The sequence below is a fragment of the Pelodiscus sinensis genome, chromosome 31, assembly GCF_052426305.1.
Source record: "Pelodiscus sinensis isolate ZL-2025 chromosome 31, ASM5242630v1, whole genome shotgun sequence".
In the NCBI taxonomy this organism is placed as follows: Eukaryota; Metazoa; Chordata; order Testudines; family Trionychidae; genus Pelodiscus; species Pelodiscus sinensis.
In genome coordinates, this window is record NC_143082.1 from 168,804 (window position 1) to 190,088 (window position 21,285).

The 21,285-nt window shown below is 49.3% G+C and overlaps 1 protein-coding gene across 3 annotated transcripts in view; it reads right to left on the reverse strand.

Annotated features, from left to right (window-relative positions):
• The window catches only part of SLC27A1 (solute carrier family 27 member 1), a 62,220-nt gene that overhangs the window by 18,326 nt on the left and 22,609 nt on the right, over positions 1 to 21,285 (reverse strand). For all 3 annotated transcript variants that reach the window (XM_075902458.2, XM_075902460.2, XM_075902459.2), the window contains exons 3-7: positions 17,968 to 18,362; positions 16,655 to 16,816; positions 8,174 to 8,243; positions 7,995 to 8,086; positions 7,718 to 7,827 (exon numbers count right to left, since the gene is read on the reverse strand). In XM_075902458.2, coding sequence (XP_075758573.1) covers positions 7,718 to 7,827; positions 7,995 to 8,086; positions 8,174 to 8,243; positions 16,655 to 16,816; positions 17,968 to 18,362 — 829 coding nt within the window. The remainder of the gene's footprint in view (positions 1 to 7,717; positions 7,828 to 7,994; positions 8,087 to 8,173; positions 8,244 to 16,654; positions 16,817 to 17,967; positions 18,363 to 21,285) is intronic.

Below are 21,285 nucleotides of genomic sequence, written 5' to 3' on the forward strand. Positions count from 1 at the left end.
AAGTAGCAAGCCTGGCAATAGAGGGACTGCTAGGGGTAGGGAATCAAGCAGGTCTGGGCAAAATATGGCCCACGGGCTGCATTCGGCCCACCAAGCCCTCGGATCTGTCCCACAGAGGCAGTGGGGAGCCCAGAGGCGCAGCAAGGGTGATATGCGCCCAGGGGCGAAGGCAAAATTGGCACCCCCCACCGCCAAAGGGTGGGGCTCTGAACCTCGCGCACAGCTGAGCCTGACCCTGGGAGGAGTGGGGAGAGCTTGTACCGTGTCTTACCCAACCCCCTCCAGTTTGGGGCTGGGTCCCGCATGCACTAACCCTTTGTCAGAGGTGGAGGGTGTCAGGCTGGGGGCAGAGAGGCTGGGAGGAGGTAGCTCCAAGCGGTGGCAGTGGGCAGAGGAGGAGCAGAGGGATGACAGGGGGATTGTAAGGGGACTATACTAGCATCTCACTAGTGTGGCACCCAAGGGCCATTTCCTCTCCCCCTCCTCAGAGCCAGGCACCAGAGGAACGGAATGGCCGGATAAGGGAATCTAACCTTTAAAGTGGCTGCTGCTGCCACCCAGCCCTGCTGCCTCAGCTCGCAGCATGTAGAGAGCCGGGAGCACTTAGCCAATTCCCGGTCTCTGTTCAAAAGCATCACGTGAGCCAGAGCACAGTGCGCTTCGCTGCCAGCCCAGCCCGGCGCCCCCCTAGCATGGCGCCCAGAGGCAACTACCCCTTTCTTTCCCCCGCTTCGCTACACCTCTGGGGGAATCCCAGGCAGGCTCCTCTGCTTGCCCCCACATGCCACTCAGAAATGCAGCTGCAGGGCACTTTCTCTTCCAGTCCAGAGGAGAGAGGGGAAGATTAAGATGCTGCTCCCACCCCCAGTACAATCCTATTGGCCAGTTACTGGACAGAAACTGGCCAATGGGAGCTGCCTGTTTGAATAACAGGCAGCCACCTTCCTGCTCACTTGCTCAGGCACATGGCCGAGCAGGTAGAAACATTTTAAGCTCTGCAAGCAGGCTGGTTTGGCTGCTAACTGGTAAGTCTCCTGGCCAGAACCTACCTCTGGCACTCCAGCGCCTCTCTTCCCCAATCCTCTGCTCCCCACTCCTGCCCTGCTACTCCTCATGTATCCATACCATCTCCCAGATCTGGCACTCCAATCTCCTGCCCGAGATCACAATCCCCTCCCTACTAGGGTTATCAGGTAGACTCTGCCAAAAAACCGGACACATTTGAGCGGGGGAGGGCGGGGCGGGGCAGAAAGCAGAGCTGGCAGAGGCGGGGTCTGGAGGCCAGCCGGGAGGAAGGGGGGAGAATGGGAGGTGGGAAGCAGAGCTGGGGGGATCAGGGGGCACAGGGCTGGCCAAGAGAAAAGGGGGGGGAGCAGAACTGAGGGAGATCAAGGGCCGCGGCGCTGGCCAGGAGGAGGGGGGGGTGGGAAGCAGACCTGGCCGGGGGTGTGTGTGCAGCGCCCCCAGCAGGCGCTCCCTTTAGTTGCGAGCAGAAGGTGGGTGGGCGGAGTGGCTGGGAGTCCCAGTCCCCGCCCCACCCGGCTTTTGCATGCGACCACAGGCTCCCAGCGCCAATCGTGCCCCGCCTCCCAGTTGCTTCCCTGCCCCCGCCAGGCTTTGGTCCGGCACCCAGCTGGAAATTCAGAAAATACCGGACACTGCACATTGCGCATGTCCGGTATTTTCTGAATTTTTCTACCGGACAGACGGTGCAAATACCGGACTGTCCGGTAGAGAACCGGACACCTGGAAACCCTACCTCCTACCCTAGGTCACATCCCAAAACTTGCACCCCAGTTCCCTGTCCTAGGTCACAACGGCCTCCTTCACCCAAGCTCCCTTCCCAGACTTCAGTCTCCCAAGCTCCCCTCTGTACCCAACCTCCATCCCAGACCCCACATCTCACCCATTAATACCATGAGTGCGGCCCTTGACCACTTTCCAAAATCTTAGAGTGGCCCCCTATCAAAATTATTGCCCACCTCTGGAATGGAGGTTAGGCCAACAACCACTTAGCAGAGGGGAAATAACACTCTGTGTTCAAATAAAGTGGAGTGTGCTGACATGATTGGTGTCCCATTCCAACCCCACCCCCCAACCCATCTTACAGCTGTAGCTGAGCAGTCCTGGCTGGCCCCATCCCAGATGCTCCTGTTTTGCTTCCCCTAGCCATAGTCTGTATGAGAGGAACTCAGATTAGCCCCTTGCCTCACCCCTGAAGGAACCGGCTCTGCTCCTCCCCTATAGTTTAGGGATATAAAATCCCAATTAAAATGTTAAGAGGTTAAAGCAGTGTTCCTTAAACTGCTTTATAGGGGACAGTGATCACGAAATAATAGAGTTCATGATCTTAAGGAAAGGTAGAAGGGAGACCAGCACAATTGAGTTAATGGATTTCAGGAAGGCAGATTTTGATAAGCTCAGAGAACTTGTAGGTAAGGTCCCATGGGAAGCAAGACTGAAGGGAAAAACAACTGAGGAGAGTTGGAAGTATTTCAAAGGGACATTGTTAAGGGCCCAAAAGCAAACAATTCCGCTGTGTAGGAAAGATAGAAAATATGGCAAAAGACCAGCTTGGCTTAACAAGGAGATCTTGCATGATCTCAAAATAAAAAAGGAGTCATATAAAAAATGGAAACTAGGACAACTAACAAAGGATGAATATAGGCAAGCAACACGGGAATGCAGGGGCAAGATTAGAAAGGCAAAGGCACAAAATGAGATCAAACTAGCTACAGGCATAAAGGGAAACAAGAAGACCTTTTATAAATACATTAAAAGGAAGAGGAAGACCACGGACAGGGTAGGCCCACTGCTTAGTGAGGAGGGAGAAGCAGTAACAGGGAACTTGGAAATGGCGGAGATGCTCAATGACTTCTTTGTTTCGGTCTTCACCGAGAAGTCTGGAGGTGTGCCTAACGTAGTGAATACAAGCAGAGAGAGGGTAAGTTTAGAAGATAGGATACACAAAGAACAAGTTAAAAATCACTTAGGAAAGTTAGATGTCAGCAAGTCACCAGGTCCTGATGAAATGCATCCCAGGATACTCAAGGAGCTGATAGAGGAGGTATCTGAGCCTTTAGCTATGATCTTTGAAAAATCATGGCAGACAGGGGAGATTCCAGAAGACTGGAAAAGGGCAAATATTGTGCCCATCTATAAAAAGGGGAATAAGAACAACCCAGGAAACTACAGACCGGTCAGTTTAAGGTCTGTCCCAGGGAAGATAATGGAGCAGGTAATTAAGGAAATCATATGCAAACACTTGGAAGGTAATAAAGTGATAGGGAATAGCCAGCATGGATTTGTGAAGAACAAGTCATGCCAAACTAATCTGATAGCTTTCTTTGATAAGATAACGAGCCTTGTGGATAAGGGAGAAGCGGTGGATGTCATATACCTAGACTTTAGTAAGGCATTTGATACGGTCTCGCATGATATTCTTATTGATAAACTAGGCAAATATAACTTAGATAGGGCCACGATAAGGTGGGTGCATAATTGGCTGGATAACCGTAGTCAGAGAGTTGTTGTTAACGGTTCTAAATCCTGCTGGAAACGGATAGCAAGTGGAGTTCCGCAAGGGTCTGTTTTGGGACCCGTACTGTTCAATATCTTCATCAATGATGTAGATATTGGGATAGAGAGTACGCTTATTAAGTTTGCAGATGATACCAAACTGGGTGGGGTTGCGACTTCTTTGGAGGATAGGGACATAATTCAAAATGACCTTAGCAAGTTAGAGAAATGGTCAGAGGTAAACAGGATGAGGTTTAATAAAGAGAAATGCAAAGTGCTCCAGTTAGGAAGGAACAATCAGTTCCATACATACAAGATGGGAAGCGACTGTCTAGGAAGGAGCATGGCGGAAAGGGATCTAGGGGTCATAGTGGACCACAAGTTGAATATGAGTCAACAGTGTGATGCTGTTGCAAAAAAAGCAAATATGATTCTAGGTTGTATCAACAGCTGTGTTGTAAGCAAAACTCGTGAAGTCATTCTGCCGCTCTACTCTGCACTAGTTAGGCCTCAGCTGGAGTACTGTGTCCAGTTCTGGGCGCCACATTTCAAGAAAGATGTGGAGAAATTGGAAAGGGTACAGAGAAGAGCGACAAGAATGATTAAAGGTTTAGAGAACATGACCTATGAAGCCAGGCTTCATGAACTGGGCTTGTTTAGTTTGGAAAAAAGAAGATTAAGGGGGGACATGATAGCGGTTTTCAAATATCTAAAAGGGTGTCACAAGGAGGAAGGAGAAATTTTGTTCCTCTTGGTTTCTGAGGACAGGACAAGGAGTAATGGGCTTAAAGTGCAGCAGGGGAGGTTTAGATTGGACATTAGGAAAAATTTCCTAACTGTCAGGGTGGTCAAATATTGGAATAAATTGCCAAGGGAGGTGGTGGAATCTCCCTCTCTGGAGATATTTAAGAACAGGTTAGATAGACATCTGTCAGGAATGGTGTAGACCAGGCATGTCCCAAGTCCGGCCCGCGGGCCAATTGCGGCCCCTGTTCCGGTTTAATACGGCCCCCGCTTCCTCCCCCTCTCCTGGCTCCCCGGCGCTCTTTTGAACTGGCGCGCCCAGCGCTCCGCTTCCGGCCGCGCCGCCGCGGTCCTAGAGCCTGCCCTGTAGGGCACATCCGCAGCCCCGCTCCCCCGCTCGGCTGCGGGTTCGCCCTGCTCCTGGGCCGCCGTGAGGCCGGCGTGCCCTGCGCTCTCCGCCTGCCTCCGACCCCGCGGGCCCTCCGCCTTGGGGCTGAGAGTGCGGGGACGGCCCTCACGCATGTTCACTTCTTCAAATCTGGCCCTCTTTGAAAAAAGTTTGGACACCCCTGGTGTAGACGGAGCTTGGTCCTGCCTTGAGGGCGGGGGGCTGGACTCGATGACCTCTCGAGGTCCCTTCCAGTCCTATGATTCTATGATTCTATGAAACTGTGTTCCATGGCACACCGGTGTGCCACGAGGCAGTCAGAGGTGTGCCGTGAAGAACAGAATTCAAAATGGCTGCCCTTAAAGGGGCAGGCAACCTTCCCCTACCCCCAATAACTTCCCCTTGACCCTTTTCCCCCAACCTTTTTTTTTTTTGTTTTGTTTTGCTCAACAAAAAATCCTTGGTGTTCCTGATATAAAAAAAAAAAACAAACCTATTGTTTGGTGTTCCTCGGTCTTAAAAAGTTTAAGAAACGGTGGGTTGAAGTGTATGTTTAACTGGTTAACCAGCCCACTGCATTTCACTGCAGGCAGAGGGCCATGGGACAGCCCCTCATTTGCAACATGGCACAGTGGGCTGAGGAGTAGTTTGCTCTGGCCATGGGCTGCTCCCACTGTGGGCTACTCTGGCCAGGCCAGGCCGAGTCCACCACACTGCATCATTAGCAGAGGACTGCTCCAACCCAGCTGGGCCTGCCACACCGCAGGTTGCTCCGGCCAGTGCCCACCTCACTACGCCGCAGGTAGGGGTTGCTCCAGTCGGGCCAGGTGCTAGTTAACCTGTTACCCAAGTAAGCATGCTGGTAAAGCAAATGCTTACCAAGTAACCAGTTAACCCTTTACATACCTATTGTTACTCTGAACTCCAGCAAAGCTCATGCCAGTCCAAAAATGGGCTGCTCCTAATCATAAGGTCCTATTAAGAACAGGGGCTCATGGAAATGCTGCTTTTTGAAATGCAGTTAAAAGTGATTCAGAACAAGCCTCTGGAGCCATGGACAGTATATACAGATATTTCAATACTAGCCTCTGAGACACAGAACATCAATGCCAATGGGGGAGGAGAAAAAAGACTTGTGATCAGACCGGTCCTTCTTGTATTGTGCCTGTCATACTACATATCAAGCAGCAGAGCCTCCTGCAACAGATCTGCCCACTACTGGACGACAGAGAGATAGTCATGTTTTCTCTTGAGCATCCACACAGCACCCAAAATATACAGCTCTGGAACAGGCTATCAAATAAGAAACCCTCTAAGACGGGGTGGGCAATAATTTTTGACCGGTGGGCCACTTCAAAAATTTTTGAAGTGGCCCCGGGTCACCCCAGAAGTAGTAGGCCCAGGACACTTCTGTGCTTCCCCGCCCATAGACCCTGATTGGTCTGGGGGTGGGGGAGCATGCAAAATCTTTGCCCCCCCCCCCAGAGAGAACTACCAGCTGTTCTGAACAGCTGGCGGTTTCCTCTAGGTACCCACACCCCTGGCGGTGGGAGGAGACTTCGCATGCTCCCTCCACCCCCAAGCCCTGATTGGCCTGTGGGTGGGGGGAACATGAAGTCTCCTCCCACCTGCTCCCCTCGCAGGGCAGGAGGAAACTTTGTGCACTCCCACCCCCAAGCCAATCAGGTCCTGGGAGTGGAGGAAGCACATGAAGTCTCTTCCTGCCCTGCCAGAAGTGTGCAATGCTTAAAAGCACCACACACTCCTTGCAGGCGCTGATTGGCCTGGGGGCAGAAGGAATGGCAGGGCCTCTGCAGGCTGCATCAACTCACTTGGCGGGCTGGATTCAGCCCGTGGAGGCCCTTTTGCTCACCCCTGCTCTAAGAGTTGAGAGATTCCACCTGACTCCTCTTGATGTGCCAGCAATCCTTTCTCTGACTATCTCCAAAAACATCTGAAGTCACTACCTGTGTGTATTATTTAACTGCATTACCGCAAGAGTCAGAGGCATTATGGCTGGAAGGGACTCCCGGAGTGTTCATGTTTTAATATCTGTAACACCAACAGATCTGGGTCTGATAGGCTACGTCTACACTGGCCCCTTTTCCGAAAGGGGCATGCTAATTTTACAGGTCGTAATAGGGAAATCCGCGGGGAATTTAAATATCCCCCGCGGCGGATTTAAATAAAGTAGGAATAAGAGATCCTCCGGAAAAGGGCTTTTTTCCGGAGGATCGGGGCCAGTGTAGACGCTCTTTTCCGGCTTTTCTAAAAGCCGGAAAAAAGTGGCGGACATCTTTATTTAAATGCCACGGGGGATATTTAAATCCCCCATGGATTTCCCTATTACGACCTGTAAAATTAGCATGCCCCTTTCGGAAAAGGGGCCAGTGTAGACATAGCCTTAGTGAACAGGACTGAAACTCAGAGCTTGGAGATAAAGGCCACATGAGCTAAAAGTCAAACAGTTCTTAGCTAAGGTTGTAGATTTCCTCTCCCTCTCTGTGCCTCTAGATTACAAAGCTATATGCAAATTATGAATCTCAAAATTCATTTTTCTATGTTGTATTTTTAACAGGACTGTAGACAAAGCTGTCATGGCAAGTTAAGCTAATTGGAACTGTGAAGTGCAGGGCAGAATGTACCACTTCATTACTATGCACCATATTTCCTGATATTCTTCTTTTGGTCATTTAGCAATGGACTGACTAAGGATGTTAGAATTACTGCTGTCAGTCAAGTGGGTTAGTGAGCATGCTCTACAGTCAGGTGGAAAATCCAGATTCCATTTCTCATCTTTGTCTCCTGTAGTCCTTAGGACCTGGAAGAATCACTGATCTGGCAATGGAGGGTTTACAGCCTAATGTGTTATGCATGATGGTGAAAGGGAAGATACCTGGACAAGCACGAGGGTTTGCTGTTGAATATTTGAGGTGGATAGAAGGAAGCGTTAGAACTGATACCTGGAAATTCCCTGGTGAAGCTAGAAACAACCCCAATGCCCAAATTAGTTTGCATCCCTATACTCCAGGCTGCAGAGACGTGGCAGAATCAGACACTGCTTACTGTGCATTTGTATTTTATACAGTCATCCCAAAAGCCACTAGCTGAGAACTTCTTCCTGATCACCACAGTGAGGCCATGGATTAGACACTGGCCAACTCCCATGATGTTACCTGGAAGACAAAGAGGAACAGGATATCATTGCTGGCTCTGGCTTCAATCACTTTGGATAAATTCATTTACAACTATATCTGATGGTCCTCAACAGCACCTTAAGTGATCTGGACACTAGGACTGGCAACAATACTGTGAACCTTTGCTTTTGGAGAAGGAAGCATACCTGCTGAGTGATAGAGTGGCAAGCAGTTGTAGAGGATGTCCTCAGGGCGCATTCTGTAGGCATAGTACCCAAAGGCAGCTATGCGGTAGTATCTGTAAGAACACAAAGGAGGTTGAGGAATGGAAATGAACACAGCTCTGAGTATCTCTAAATTAACAGGCTTCCTTTCAGCTTCTTACCTGCTGTGCACCACAATGGCAGCCTTTGGCATTCCTGTCGTGCCAGATGTGTAGATATAGAAAAGCCGATCTGGAGAACAGAAACACGAGCCAGACAGATGATAGTTTCGCTTCAGCTGTTTAATCAGTTTTCTGTGCAGTTAGGTTTTAGCTTTTCTCCTATTGGGGATCTGCTGATTGCATACGTGACTGCTTTGATCTAGTGCTGGCACCGGTGAAGGTAAACTGGCAAGGTTGGCACAGAACCCACATTACAGCCCTAACAAAAAGAATGTGTGAAGCTAGTGAACATCACCCACAAAAGCAGAGGGTGAAAGGCAGCCTCAGTTCCAAGCTTTGAAGAATGCCAGGCCCGAAGGGCATGTATTTTAATTCTCCCTTCTCCAAATTGCCTTGAAATTAGGCAACTGCCTGATTCAGGCACTTCTGGGGAGATGAATCTAGAGAAAAGGTCGTGTCAACCAGGGTGCCTGAGGCAAGCTGCACAGTGAGGAAGAAGAGAACAATACAAAGCAAGATTTCTGAGATTCAGTAAAGAATCCAGCAAAGAAGAAGTTACTCACCCTGTGTAGTAACGATGGTTCTTCGAGATGTGTCCCCGTGGGTGCTCCACTCCAGGTGTCGGGTCCCGTCCCGGCACCGCTGGTCGGAAAGTTTTCCATAGCCGTAGCCGGGCCGGACCGCGCATGCGCGAGCGCAGCGCGCGGCGTTCGCGCCTTTGCAACGGTCCGGCCCCGCTTGTCAGTTCCTCTCACCGCTCGGTCCCTGGAAGACAAAACAAAGAGACCCGGAGCGGGGAGGAGGGTGGGGCGTGGAGCACCCACGGGGACACATCTCGAAGAACCATCGTTACTACACAGGGTGAGTAACTTCTTCTTCTTCTTCGAGTGGTCCCCGTGGGTGCTCCACTCCAGGTGAGTACAAAGCAGTAACCTAGAACGCGCTCCGGGTCAATTATTTTCTACCGTGGACAGTACCGCCGAGGTTACCGCAGCGTCTGAAGCCCATCTCTTCGTTATGGCATAATGACGTGCGAAAGTTACACTAGAAGCCCAAGTAGCCGCACGGCAGATATCCGCTAGGGGAACTCCCCTTGCGAAGGCGGTGGAAGTCGCTACAGCTCGTGTGGAGTGAGCCCGAGGCAAAGAAGGAAAAGGTTTGTTTCTAATTGAGTGACATTCCGTAATGCAGAGCGTAATTAATTTTGCAATGCGCTGAGTGGAAAGTGCCTTGCCTTTCGATCTAGGTGCCAGGGATACCAATAACCTGTCAGTTCGTCGCCATTGGCGTGTTCTGTCTATATAGAAAGACAGCGCACGTCGGACGTCGAGTGTGTGGAACAGAGCGTCTCTACTGGAGGAATGAGGTTTGGGATAAAAAGTCGGGAGAACGATAGGCTCATTAATGTGGAAAGAAGAACAGACTTTGGGAATAAAGTCCGGGTGTAATCGGAGCGTTACTGTGTCTTTGGAAAAAATCGTAAAGGGAGGGCTTGCCATCAGCGCCCCCAGTTCCCCTACCCGTCTTGCCGATGTAATCGCAAGTAGGAAGACTATTTTCATCGTTAAATAATGTAGCAAAACCGACATCAAGGGTTCGAAAGGTGGGTACATAATGGTATCCAACACTAAATCGAGATTCCAAGACGGGGAGGGTGCGCTTCGTGGCGGATATAAGTTTTGGAGTCCTTTCAAAAACCTCTTTGTAATCACGTGGGAGAAGAGCGCTGAACCTTCTACTGGATGGTGAAATGCACTGATGGCTGCCATGTGCACTCTTAGAGATGATAGTGTAAGACCTGAGTTCCGTAAATAAAGGATGTAGTCCAAAACATTCTGTAGAGGGGATGATAGGGGGTGCATGTCGTTCTGAGTGCACCAGTCAGAAAATCTTCGCCACTTTGCCAGGTACGTATTCCGCGTAGACTCCTTCCTACTGTGAAGAAGTACTGTCTTGACCTCTTCAGAGCACAGATTTTCGTCTCCTTTCAACCACTGAGAAGCCACGCCGTCAGATGCAACGGCTGCAGCCTGGGGTGTACTAGCGCACCTCGTTCCTGCGTAAGGAGATCTTGATGGAGAGGAAGAGGGTAAGGTGGCTGAATTGACATCCTGTGTAAGAATGGATACCAGGCTTGTCTGGGCCATGCTGGCGCTAGCAAAATGACCGTCGCCGCCTCTAATCTGATTTTCTCCAGTGTCCTGGAGATAAGTGGCGTGGGAGGAAACGCGTACAGAAGTGCCTTCTTCCATCTGATCAGAAGTGCATCACCTAGAGAGCCTTTGCCGAGTCCTGCTCTTGAGCAATATAGGCGACACTTCCTGTTGCTGTATGTTGCGAATAGATCTACCAGTGGGGTACCCCATCTTCGAAATATCGCAGATAGTATGTCTGTCCTTACTTCCCACTCGTGGTCCGTGGGGAATTGCCTGCTGAGGGAGTCTGCAATTACATTGACAGTGCCAGGTAAGTATGATGCTGTTATGGTTACGCTGTTCTGTATGCACCAGTTCCAACACCGTACTGCTTCGGCGCATAGGGAGCGTGATCGTGCTCCTCCCTGCCTGTTGACATAATACATCGCAGCTACATTGTCCGTCAATATCCTTACTGTGAGACCTTTGATCTGAGGAAGAAAATGTTTGCATGCGTAGAAAATCGCTCGAAGTTCCAACAAATTTATGTGCAGACGCCTCTCGCTGAGCGACCATTTGCCCTGGATTCGTTCGCTGTCCATGTGGGCCCCCCAGCCTATGAGCGAGGCATCCGATGTTATCTGTACCGTTGGTTGTTGTCGATGGAATGGAACTCCCGGCAGGAGGTTTTGCTCTTTTGTCCACCACTGCAGCGATCTCTGAATATGCGGAGGTAACCACACTAGTTTTTCAATGTCGTGTCTCACGGGGACATAAACCGTGGACAGCCAATGTTGGAGACTCCTCAAGTGGAGGCGCGCATGAGGGACTACTGTAGTGGCTGCTGCCATATGTCCCAGGAGACGAAGGCAATTGTATACCGATACGGTCATGTTCCTTGTGAGTATAGTAACCAGATCCTTGATTACATGGAACCTTTCTTGAGGTAGATAAGCTCTCGCCATGCGCGAATCTAGGTTTATCCCTATAAATTTTATGAATTGAGTTGGGACAAGTGTCGATTTTTGCTTGTTGAGAAGGAGGCCGAGTGATTCGAACGTTTGCTCGACTGTCGCCACCATCTGTGATGCCTCTCGCTGCGTGGCAGCTTTTATCAAGCAGTCGTCCAGGTACGGGTATATTATCACCTGTAACCGACGCAGATGCGCCGCTACAACAGCCAGGGTTTTTGAAAACGCTCCGGGAGCTGACGCGAGCCCGAACGGTAGAACCCGATACTGGAAATGTTCGTGGCCTATCACAAATCGCAGAAAACGTCTGAGCGGGATGTATTGTGATGTGAAAATACGCATCTAGTAAATCGAGGGCAGCGAACCAATCGTTGGGATCGAGGGATGGTATTATAGAATTCAGGGTCACCATTTTGAAACGCTATTTGCGAAGATAACGATTCAAACCTCTTAAATCGAGAATGGGTCTCCAACCCCCCGTTTTCTTTTCCATTAGAAAGTATCTGGAATAGAACCCTCTTCCCCTGAACTGATCGGGGACCTTCTCTATTGCTCCGATATCCAGGAGGTGATGAGCTTCCTGTTGCAAGAGATTTTCGTGAGATGGGTCCCTGAAAAGGGACGGGGAGGGTGGGGTGGTGGGGGGGATGGAGACGAAGGGAATGGTGAAACCGCTGTTTATGACTTCCAGAACCCATTTGTCCGATGTTATTTCGACCCATTGGTGATAATAAGGTAGTAAGCGGTGGTGGAAAATGGGTTTTGCCAGAGTGATTGGTAGTGTGCGCTTGCCCTCGACCAGGGAGTCAAACTTGCTGTTTTGAGGCAGGCGTGCCCGACATTCTAGGTGGTGGTGGTGGACGCCTTCGTTGAGGGCGCTGTCTTGATCGCGATTGATCGAAAGGGCGATTTTGCTGCCTCCGAGACTGATAATCATACTGTCTCTGGTATGGGAAATAACGCCGGCGACGGAATGGTGGTGCGTACATGCCGAGCGTACGAAGCGTTGTTCTTGAGTCTTTCCCCGTATGAAGGACCTCGTCTGTTTTTTCTGCAAACAACTTTACCTTATCAAAGGGAAGGTCCTCTACCTTGGAGTGCAGCTCCTTAGGCACCGCCGCCGTGGCGAGCCAGGAAGAGCGCCTCATTGACACCGCTGTTGCTACTCCCCGCGCTGCCGTATCAGCTATGTCCATAGCTATCTGGAGGTTAGCCTTTGAACATGCATAGCCCTCCTTGAGGATAAATCGGAGCAGTTCCCTGTCCGCCTCTGATGATCTCTGGGATAGATCAGTAAGCTTCGCTATACTATCGAAGCTGTGATTCGCCAGGAGAGCTGTATAATTCGCTATGCGAAGGAGCAGCGTGGCCGATGTATAAACCTTCCGGCCAAAGGCATCCAGTTTCTTTGCCTCTTTATCAACCCCCGCATTTTTTAGCTGTGGGTTCTTAGCCCTTTGGAGAGCTGTGTCAACAACCAAAGAGTTTGGCTGCGGATGAGTAAACAGAAATTCTGAGTCTTTAGATGCTATAAAGTAGCGCTTCTCCGCCGGTTTCGAAGTTGGTGGAGTCGAAGCCGGAGTATGCCAAATCACTGCTGCTGATTGGAGAATAGCCTCGTCCATAGGAAGGGCAACTTTAGATTGTTGCTTAGGGTTTAAGTTTCTCCAGAGCTTAAATTGTTTCGTTGGAGTGTCTAGTATCTGCATATCTTGAGACTGGGCCACTCTCTTAAAAAGCTCTTGAAAGTCCTTTGTGTCATCTGGGGAGATGGGTCCCCTTCAAACACTGCATCGTCAGGATAAGATGACGACATATCTTTTTGGGACGCAGTCCGCAGTTGATCGTCCGTATCCGATATCTGTCCTTCCTCAGGCTCAGATAGTTGTACTGAAGGCGAGCGGTTCTGCTGTCGAGGTGACGCCCCCTTCCAGTCTTGAATTGGTGACAATTGTCGCGCTTCATGAGAAGTATGGCAACAGCAGTGCCGAGAACGATAGTGAGGTCTTTCATATTCGCAAGATGAGCGATTGCGTCTATATTCAGGGTGATCAGGAGATGACCTCCGCGAGGAGTATCTACTGGCATACCCCCTATGATAGGATCTCGGGGGGGAAAAACTTGGTGAACGGGATCTGTATGACGATTCCCGATGATAATGATGATACCGTTCGCGATGATCAGAATAACGAGACCTTGATCTCCATCGCGGAGACATTGGTTGGTTATGCCTAATCCCTGGTGAATGAGAGGGAGAGATTGAAGGCTCAAGTGAGGGTGAAATTGAATGCCTCATTGATGACTTCCTAGCAGCCTTAGTGGGGACTGCAGAGGTAGGAGGAGCCTCCCTCCCTTGTGTTGGTAAAGCATTATTGGCAGAGGGAGGAATAAGAGAGACTGCACCGTCATGCTGTTCTGCTGCTCTGCCCGGCACCGTGGTCAGCTGCTCCTCCGGTGCGGCTGTAACAATAGGCTGATTCGCCGGTGCCGACTCAGCACAGTGGGGGGGCGCTCTGCCGGCCCCGTTCACTAAACTCCCCGGTGCCGTCTGTCAGGGCTGCGTCCGGTGCCGGACCCTGTGCTGGCTTGCCCTGGCTTAATGCAGCCATTTGCGGTGCCGCTCGGGTTTGCGGCTAGGCAGACTGCCGCGGCTCCAGCCCTTGCAGAGGTGCCGCGCGCTGCGAGTCATTGGCGCTGTCAGCGGGGCGCAGAGCTGGTGCCGATGACGTGCGGCTTGATGCTGCTGCCTGCGGCTTATGCGACCTCTCCGGCTGTCTTGCGGCCCCGGAGGCCCCTTGCTTATGTCCCTGAGGAACGCGGGACATTGAAGGAGGCGGGAGGGAGCGCGTAGGGGAAGCCCTTTTCTTTTTCGTTCCCGTTGCCGGTGAAGACCTTGATCTATTACCTTGCCCTCCGGGAGCTTCTGAGAACTGCTGTTCAGAAGGCTGTAGTGCCTTATCGCAGAGAAGGAGTTTTAAACGCATATCCCTTTCTCTGCGCGCCCTGGGAGTTAATTTTGCGCAGTGAGCACATTTTTGGGGTACATGCGCCTCTCCCAGACATCTTACACAGGCTTCATGCCCGTCAGATGCGGGCATGGCTTCCTTGCAGTGTAGACACCGCTTAAAACCTGGTGACCCAGGCATAATTTTTCTTCTTCTTCTTTTATCCTTTTTTTTTTTTTTAAGTATTATTATCCAATTCGACTAACTATTTCTATCTGTTTACTTCTTCTTTCTCTCTTTTTTTTTTTTTAGGACGTTCCTGTGAGGAGAGAAGCGGCGTTCCGCCAGCGACCACGGGCGGCTGAGAGGAACTGACAAGCGGGGGCCGGACCGTTGCAAAGGCGCGAACGCCGCGCGCTGCGCTCGCGCATGCGCGGTCCAGCCCGGCTACGGCTATGGAAAACTTTCCGACCAGCGGCGCCGGGACGGGACCCGACACCTGGAGTGGAGCACCCACGGGGACCACTCGAAGAAGAACTTACATTACAAAGCACCACATTTCTCCCTACAAGTGTTACTGATCCTACAGTAACAGTTACTGAAAAGGGAAGCTGAAACAAAAAACAGGACTGTGTAGCACTTTAAAGGCTAACAAGATGGTTTAATAGGTGATGAGCTTTCGTGGGCCAGACCCACTTCCTCAGATCAAATAGTAGAAGAAAATTGTAACAATCATATATACCAAAGGATACAATTTAAAAAAATGAACACATATGAAAAGGACAAATCAAATTTTAGAACAGAAGGGGGATGGAGAGGGGGGAGGTAAATGTCTGTGAGCTAATGATATTAGAGGTGATAATTGGGAAAGCTATCTTTGTAATGGGTAAGATAATTAGCGTCTTTATTCAAATTTGCGTGTAAAGTGTCGAATTTAAGCATGAATGACCATTCAGAGGATTCTCTTTGAAGTGAAGTCTTAAAAGGTCTTTGTAGCAGGATGCAGAAAAGGGAAGAATACACTCATTGCCTATATCTGAGTCTAGTAAACATGAAACACTACTATCCAGACAGCTCCTCTCTTCCACAAGTAAAATAAGAGAGAGGGTGAGGTCAGTAGCAATGAAAATAACCCCCAAAGCAGACCTATTAGGGGAAAATAAGGGAAACTCCACAAACAGGGAAACCCTTCACCACCTTCCCTAAATACAAGCAGGATGCTCTTCTAGTTTCTTCAGTGTTCTTAGATGCACATAGTTGCAGCACGTCCTTCTCTCATGAGACCCAATCCAGAGAGATGCACAGTGCTTTCAACTCTATTGACACCAGTGTGGACTAAGGGTACAAAACACTTCTTCACAGGAGTGCTAAGCACCTAAAAGGATTGGATCCATGATGAAGGCCAAGCCTCTTAAAGGTAGGCAATACCCAACTCTTGTCTTTGATCCCTGACAGGGCTCAGAGCATACTTTCTACAGCATACTTTCTACATTTCTATCAGCATACTTTCAGGCAGTGAGGGACAACCCTGCAGTGCAGTGTCTTACATGTGCAAAGGGGTTTATTATTATCCTTGAATTAATGTTATCTGTCCAGTAGCTGCAGTCAGGGAACATTCTGCACAGTCAGGGAACACTCTGCACTGAAGTTCCTATGTTCTAATTAGACAACATTACAGTGTAAAACAACGTAGATAAAGTGTCATAAAGCTTAAGGCTAAATGGGATCATCAGATCACCACATCTGACCTCCTGTAGACCAAAGGCCACCCTGAACTAAAGCATTTCAGTCATCAGGAGACAGGAGACTTGATGAGATATGGATGTTCCCTTAGCAAGATCAAAAGGTAGGAAAATAAGCTAGGAAACCCTGGGAAGCCAATAAACTCCAGCGACAGATATTTACCCATCATACTTACAGTTAGGCTGTGTCTACACTGCACCCCTTTTCTGGAAAAGGGATGCAGATCAGACACTTTGGAATAGCAAAATCCGCGGGGGATTTAAATATCCCCCGCGGTATTTGCATTAACATGGCTGTCGCTTTTTTCCAGCTTGGGGATAAGCTGGAGAAAAGCGCCAGTCTAGACGCGATTCTCCGGAAAAAAGCGGCAGCCATGTTAATGCAAATACCGCGGGGGATATTTAAATCCCCTGCGGATTTTGCTATTCCAAAGTGTCTAATCTGCATCCCTTTTCCGGAAAAGGGGTGCAGTGTAGAGACAGCCTTAGTGTGCTGCCTTTTGTCCACTTTTACCCTCATCTTTCTCTTTTATAGCTAGTGATTCAAAGTGGTTAGGACTGCTCTCACCTTCCCTGCTTGATTTGTTGCCCATTCAGTCTTTACTACACCTCAAAAAAAGGACTCCTCAAGTTCCAGGTCTTACTCTTCTAATGTATCACAGGAAAATAAACTCACTGAGAAACTTACCATCTAACCCTTTGGTTGCAACCTGCTCTGGAGGAGATTTTGATGCAGTGATCAGAAGAGGATCAAGGTATTTAGTCTCCACAGGGACAGCATCTGGGTTAAAGTCTCCACAGCAAAATTTCACCATGTTCTTGCCCAGCTTCTCATTCACTTCAGATATTGCTGCAATATACAACTATATTACAACAAGCACAAAGCTCTGGACCACTAGAACAACATTGCCAATACTGTTATTCTTTCATTGCATTTGAGACATTTGCAGTGCCAAGACCAGAAAAACTGGCGACTTAACTGAAATACCAATCCACGTAACACTCAAATTACCATGACCTTAGTGTCTTAGATCAGCCATGGGACTTTACTGCAAATTTAGGCAAAATTATCCTTTTATCCATTTTCGTCGCATCAGCTGTAGCTCAACAGTGTAGAAGTTTTTCAAGGTCAATGGTTCAAATCCTCAAATTAGATATGTTAATAAACTGTGAAAGAAAGTTTAATTATTCAATAGCCTTATAATGTACCGTGTCCATACACTTACTATCATTGTGTAAACCGCTGGTTCTCAAATGAATTTTTGCTGTGGCTGCATGTGCAGCCACTGCAAATTCACAATAGCCACAGTTTTTGACTGTTAAAATTATACTAGTGACAATTTAATCACAGTCTTGTAAATAAAATAATACATCTTTTCAAAGTAAAGAATATGTACTATTAGTACCAAAAATTTACATGGTTATCACAAAGTATGTCAATGTCTCTTTTCAAAAGTTTTTTCTGAATGCACCCCAAAAGTCATGTAGGCTAAACATGAAGTCCTTGGTGCAGCACTTGAGAATCACTGGCACAGAGGGCACAAAATGTGAAATTAACCAAAGATTATCAAACACCATAGGATAGGAAATGAATATACCTAACATTACAGATAACCTTCCTTTTCTTTCTGTGCACAGGTGTGAAGCTCCTGGAGAAGGAATTTTCTAATTCTCTTTACGACCCCAAGGAGAGCAGACCTGACTAAAGAGGTCAGATGGGCAACTCAGTATCAGGAAAACACTGACATAAAAGACATAATATTTGTAGCTACCCACAATACTACTCCTAATCATCATATTACAGACTCCTCCCCATTTAGTAACTGATCAGCAGTGACTCAGTTCTCCCATTCTGTTCCAAGTGAAACCCAAATGAGGGAGGGAAGGAACCTACCATGTCAACTCAGAACTACCACTGGCTTCATTGAAAGTGTGCTGAAACCTGGTCTAAATAAGAACTTCAGGAGTTGATCCTTAATGTGTACCAATTCTAGGTCTCACCTGCAGCCAGCTCTCCTCCAAAGATCACAGCCTTTGCCCCAGATGTTGTCACACAGTAAACCAAAGAATCCAGGCGTAAATTGAAGTTAATTAGAGCTGCCTCAATACCAACTTTTGCCATCCCAAGCCAGAGGCCTATGAACTCGGGACGGCTCTCCATGAAAATGGCAATGACATCCCCTAGACGGTATCCCTGCTGGTAGAAGAAGTTAGCCACAGCATCGGAATACTCATCCAGCTGCTGGAATGTCCATTTCTCATCACTAGCTTCATAGATTAGGGCCACTTTGTTAGGGTGTCGGCGGACGACATCCTGGAAGATCTTTGGGATAGTGTTTTTGGCTCGCTGATGCTTTCGCAACTCATATTTGACTCGTATCAACACCGAGAGGCCACTGCAGTAAGGAAAAGAAAGTCACAATTCCAGCAGAAATTACAACACCCCTGACATAGTTTAACACATAGCCTGATGCTTCTAACCTGCCATATAAGGTCTGAAATTTTCGATCACTCTCCAGTGACAGGTTAAAAAAAAAAATTCCCTGAAGAGTTGGGAGCCCCAATCTATTAATTTCTGCAGAATCTAAGGTTTAACTTTAAAAAGTTTCTTTCTAGCCCTTGTAGTTCAGCAATTCCAAATGTGACCAGTGCAATGTATGTTTCTACAGTTCTTGGGCCTCTGCTGCCTCCAGGGCTCCTCCTGCCACTTCAAAATTAAAGTGAAGAGATTCTAATCAGACAAGATGGGAGAACCAATACCATTTTTGGGCCAACCTCTGCTGGTGAAAGAGAGATGCTTTCAAGCTGATGCAGCTCTTCCCCTAGTCTGGGAAACATACTTGGAGTGCCAATGTTCACCATAAGTCAGTGGTCTCCAACCTTTTCACACCCAAGATCACTTTTTAAATATCAGGGCAAGCCAAGATCTATCTCATCCCTTCCCCCAGATCCCAACCCTTCCTTGAGGCCTCGCCCTCTCTGTTCTCCTCCTCTCCATCACTTGCTGTCCCCAGTCCTTACTCACTCTCACTGAGTTGAGACAGGAGGTGCGGGCTCTAGGGTGGGAATGAGAGATTTGGGTGTGAGAAGGGGTGAGAGGTGCAAGCTCTTGGAGGGAATTTGGGTGCAGGCAGAGAAGGGGATTCTGGCTCAGGGAGGGGGGCTCTAGGCTGGGGACTGTTGGGGTCAGGTGGAGGGCTGGGGTGCTGGGCAAGCCTCAGGCTTGAGGATGTGAGGGTGCAGGAATTTGGGTTGGAGTGTATGAGGGGCTCAGGGCAGGAAGGGTGGGAGTATGATGGGCTCAGGACACAGATTTGCAGTGTGTGGATGGTGCAGGAGTGTTGTGGCAGAAGACTGGGGATGTGGGAGACTCAGGACAGGGGTTCCAGTGTATGATAGGCTCAGGGTTGGGGGATCTGTGGGGGGTAAAAGAGAGTGTTATGATTCTGTGGCCAGATGGTGCCTTGGCCCCTACTGGGGGCTTGTTGGCCAGGTTTCATTTTTAAATAAAATATTTTGTAAAACACAAAACGTTTTAGCATTGTCTGTATTTATGGGAGGAGAACCTATTTTGGGTCGGGCTCACTGACCCACAGAAAAATCAGTTGGGGACCACACAAGTGAGTTGCAAAAAAACAATCCCTCCAAACATCCCCCAAGCCTCACTGATGTGGCCCCAAATAAGACACCTCACTCCCCTGGCACTCCAGCTCCATGGGGTGGGGGGATGTAGGTAGGACTGATGTTCAAGGCCTCAGGCCAGGTTAACTCTTCTGGAGTTCCAGAGTTGGTGAAAGTTGTGGGCTCCTCTACACTCTGAGGTAGGGCCAAAAATGAGGGATCCAGTGTGCAGGACAGGGCTGCCAGTGAGTAGAATAGGGTGGGGGTGCAGAATCTGGGTGGAAAATAGGTTACAGGAGCAAGCTGGGGGTAGGTGTCTGGCCAGGAGGGAGGAGGCAGAAGCAGGGTGCTTGTGGATGTCTGGCCAGGGGATAGGGTGCTGGATGGCTCCTGGGCAGGGGGCAGGATCTGGCGTGCAGCCAGGGAGTTCTTTCTCCCTGCTTCCTGCCTCCCTTCCTGTGCAAGGACATGGGGAGAAGGAGTCCTGGGACTGCACACCAGCTCCAACTTCTCAGGAAGCGTGCGCGCTGTTCCTCCCCTCCCCATGATTCCTCCCCCTCCCCTGTGCAGGAAGGAAGGAAGGAAGCACGAGGAAGGAAGTTCTGCGGCTGCACTCCAGACCCGGCTTTTCAGGAAGCACGCCGGCTGTTTGGGGAGGGGAGGAGCAGTCCGCATGCTTTCTGAGGCACCAGACCTGGTGTGCAGCTGCTGGACTTCCTTCCCCTCTCCACCCACTGCAGGAATGGAGAACACTACCTCCATTTTCCCAGGAGGTAGCATCAGCGTGGGCTCCTTCTTGGGAGTGGGAAAGAATGGCAGGGGGGAGGGGGCTGGAATGCCTCGCGATCGACTGGTCATGCCCTGGCAATCAACCAGTCAATCGCAATTGATGGGTTGGTGACCACGACCATAAGTAGTTGAACTTGAAAGGTCCCTTGAAATGTGTGAAGTGGCCAGTTTAACTCCCTTGCAGTCATAGAGAGCTGAGGGACAAAATGGGGGAGGGATACTGTATTATAGATTGTTGTAATAAATCATAAATCCTGTGAGTCCACCGAGTCTTTTGCTGTCTAACAGAGTACAGAACTTAAGCTCCCAAGCTCCTCTTTTGTAGATGTTGTGCAGGTTTCCTCTGAAGATGAGAATTGAAATGGGTGCCCTATGGCAGAGGGAGAAGCAGGGGCAGGAGCCGGAGTGCATGGGAGGAGCAGGTTTTTAATCCGGCTACCTGTGCTACAGAGGTGGCAGGGAGGGGGAGAGCCAGTGCTCAAGGGCAGCTGGTTTAAAAGCCAGCTCTCAATGAGCACCAGTCCTACAGAGCTGCCTTTCCTCCTCTCCTGCCTCTGAATCAGAAACAGCAACATGAGGGAGGTGGGCAGGCGGGAACCGCTACATGTGGGGTGCCAGCTTCACTCCTCACACGTACCAACTCCTGCCGAGATGACTACTCTCCCCCTTGCCTCTGAAACAGAGAGAGCAGGAGGTGGTGAATGGGAGCTGGTGCTTGTGGGGAGCTGGCTTAAAAGCCGGGTCCTGCCTCCCCCCATCCACTCTCATATGTAAACGTGGATCCGCTGAAAATTTCAGTGGATCTAAGTTTACACAAATAAATGCATTTTAACACACAAATAAATTTTGTCAAATTAAGTGTAAAAATAGAGTAAGAAAATCCAAAAATGTGTTTGAAGAACAGCTATC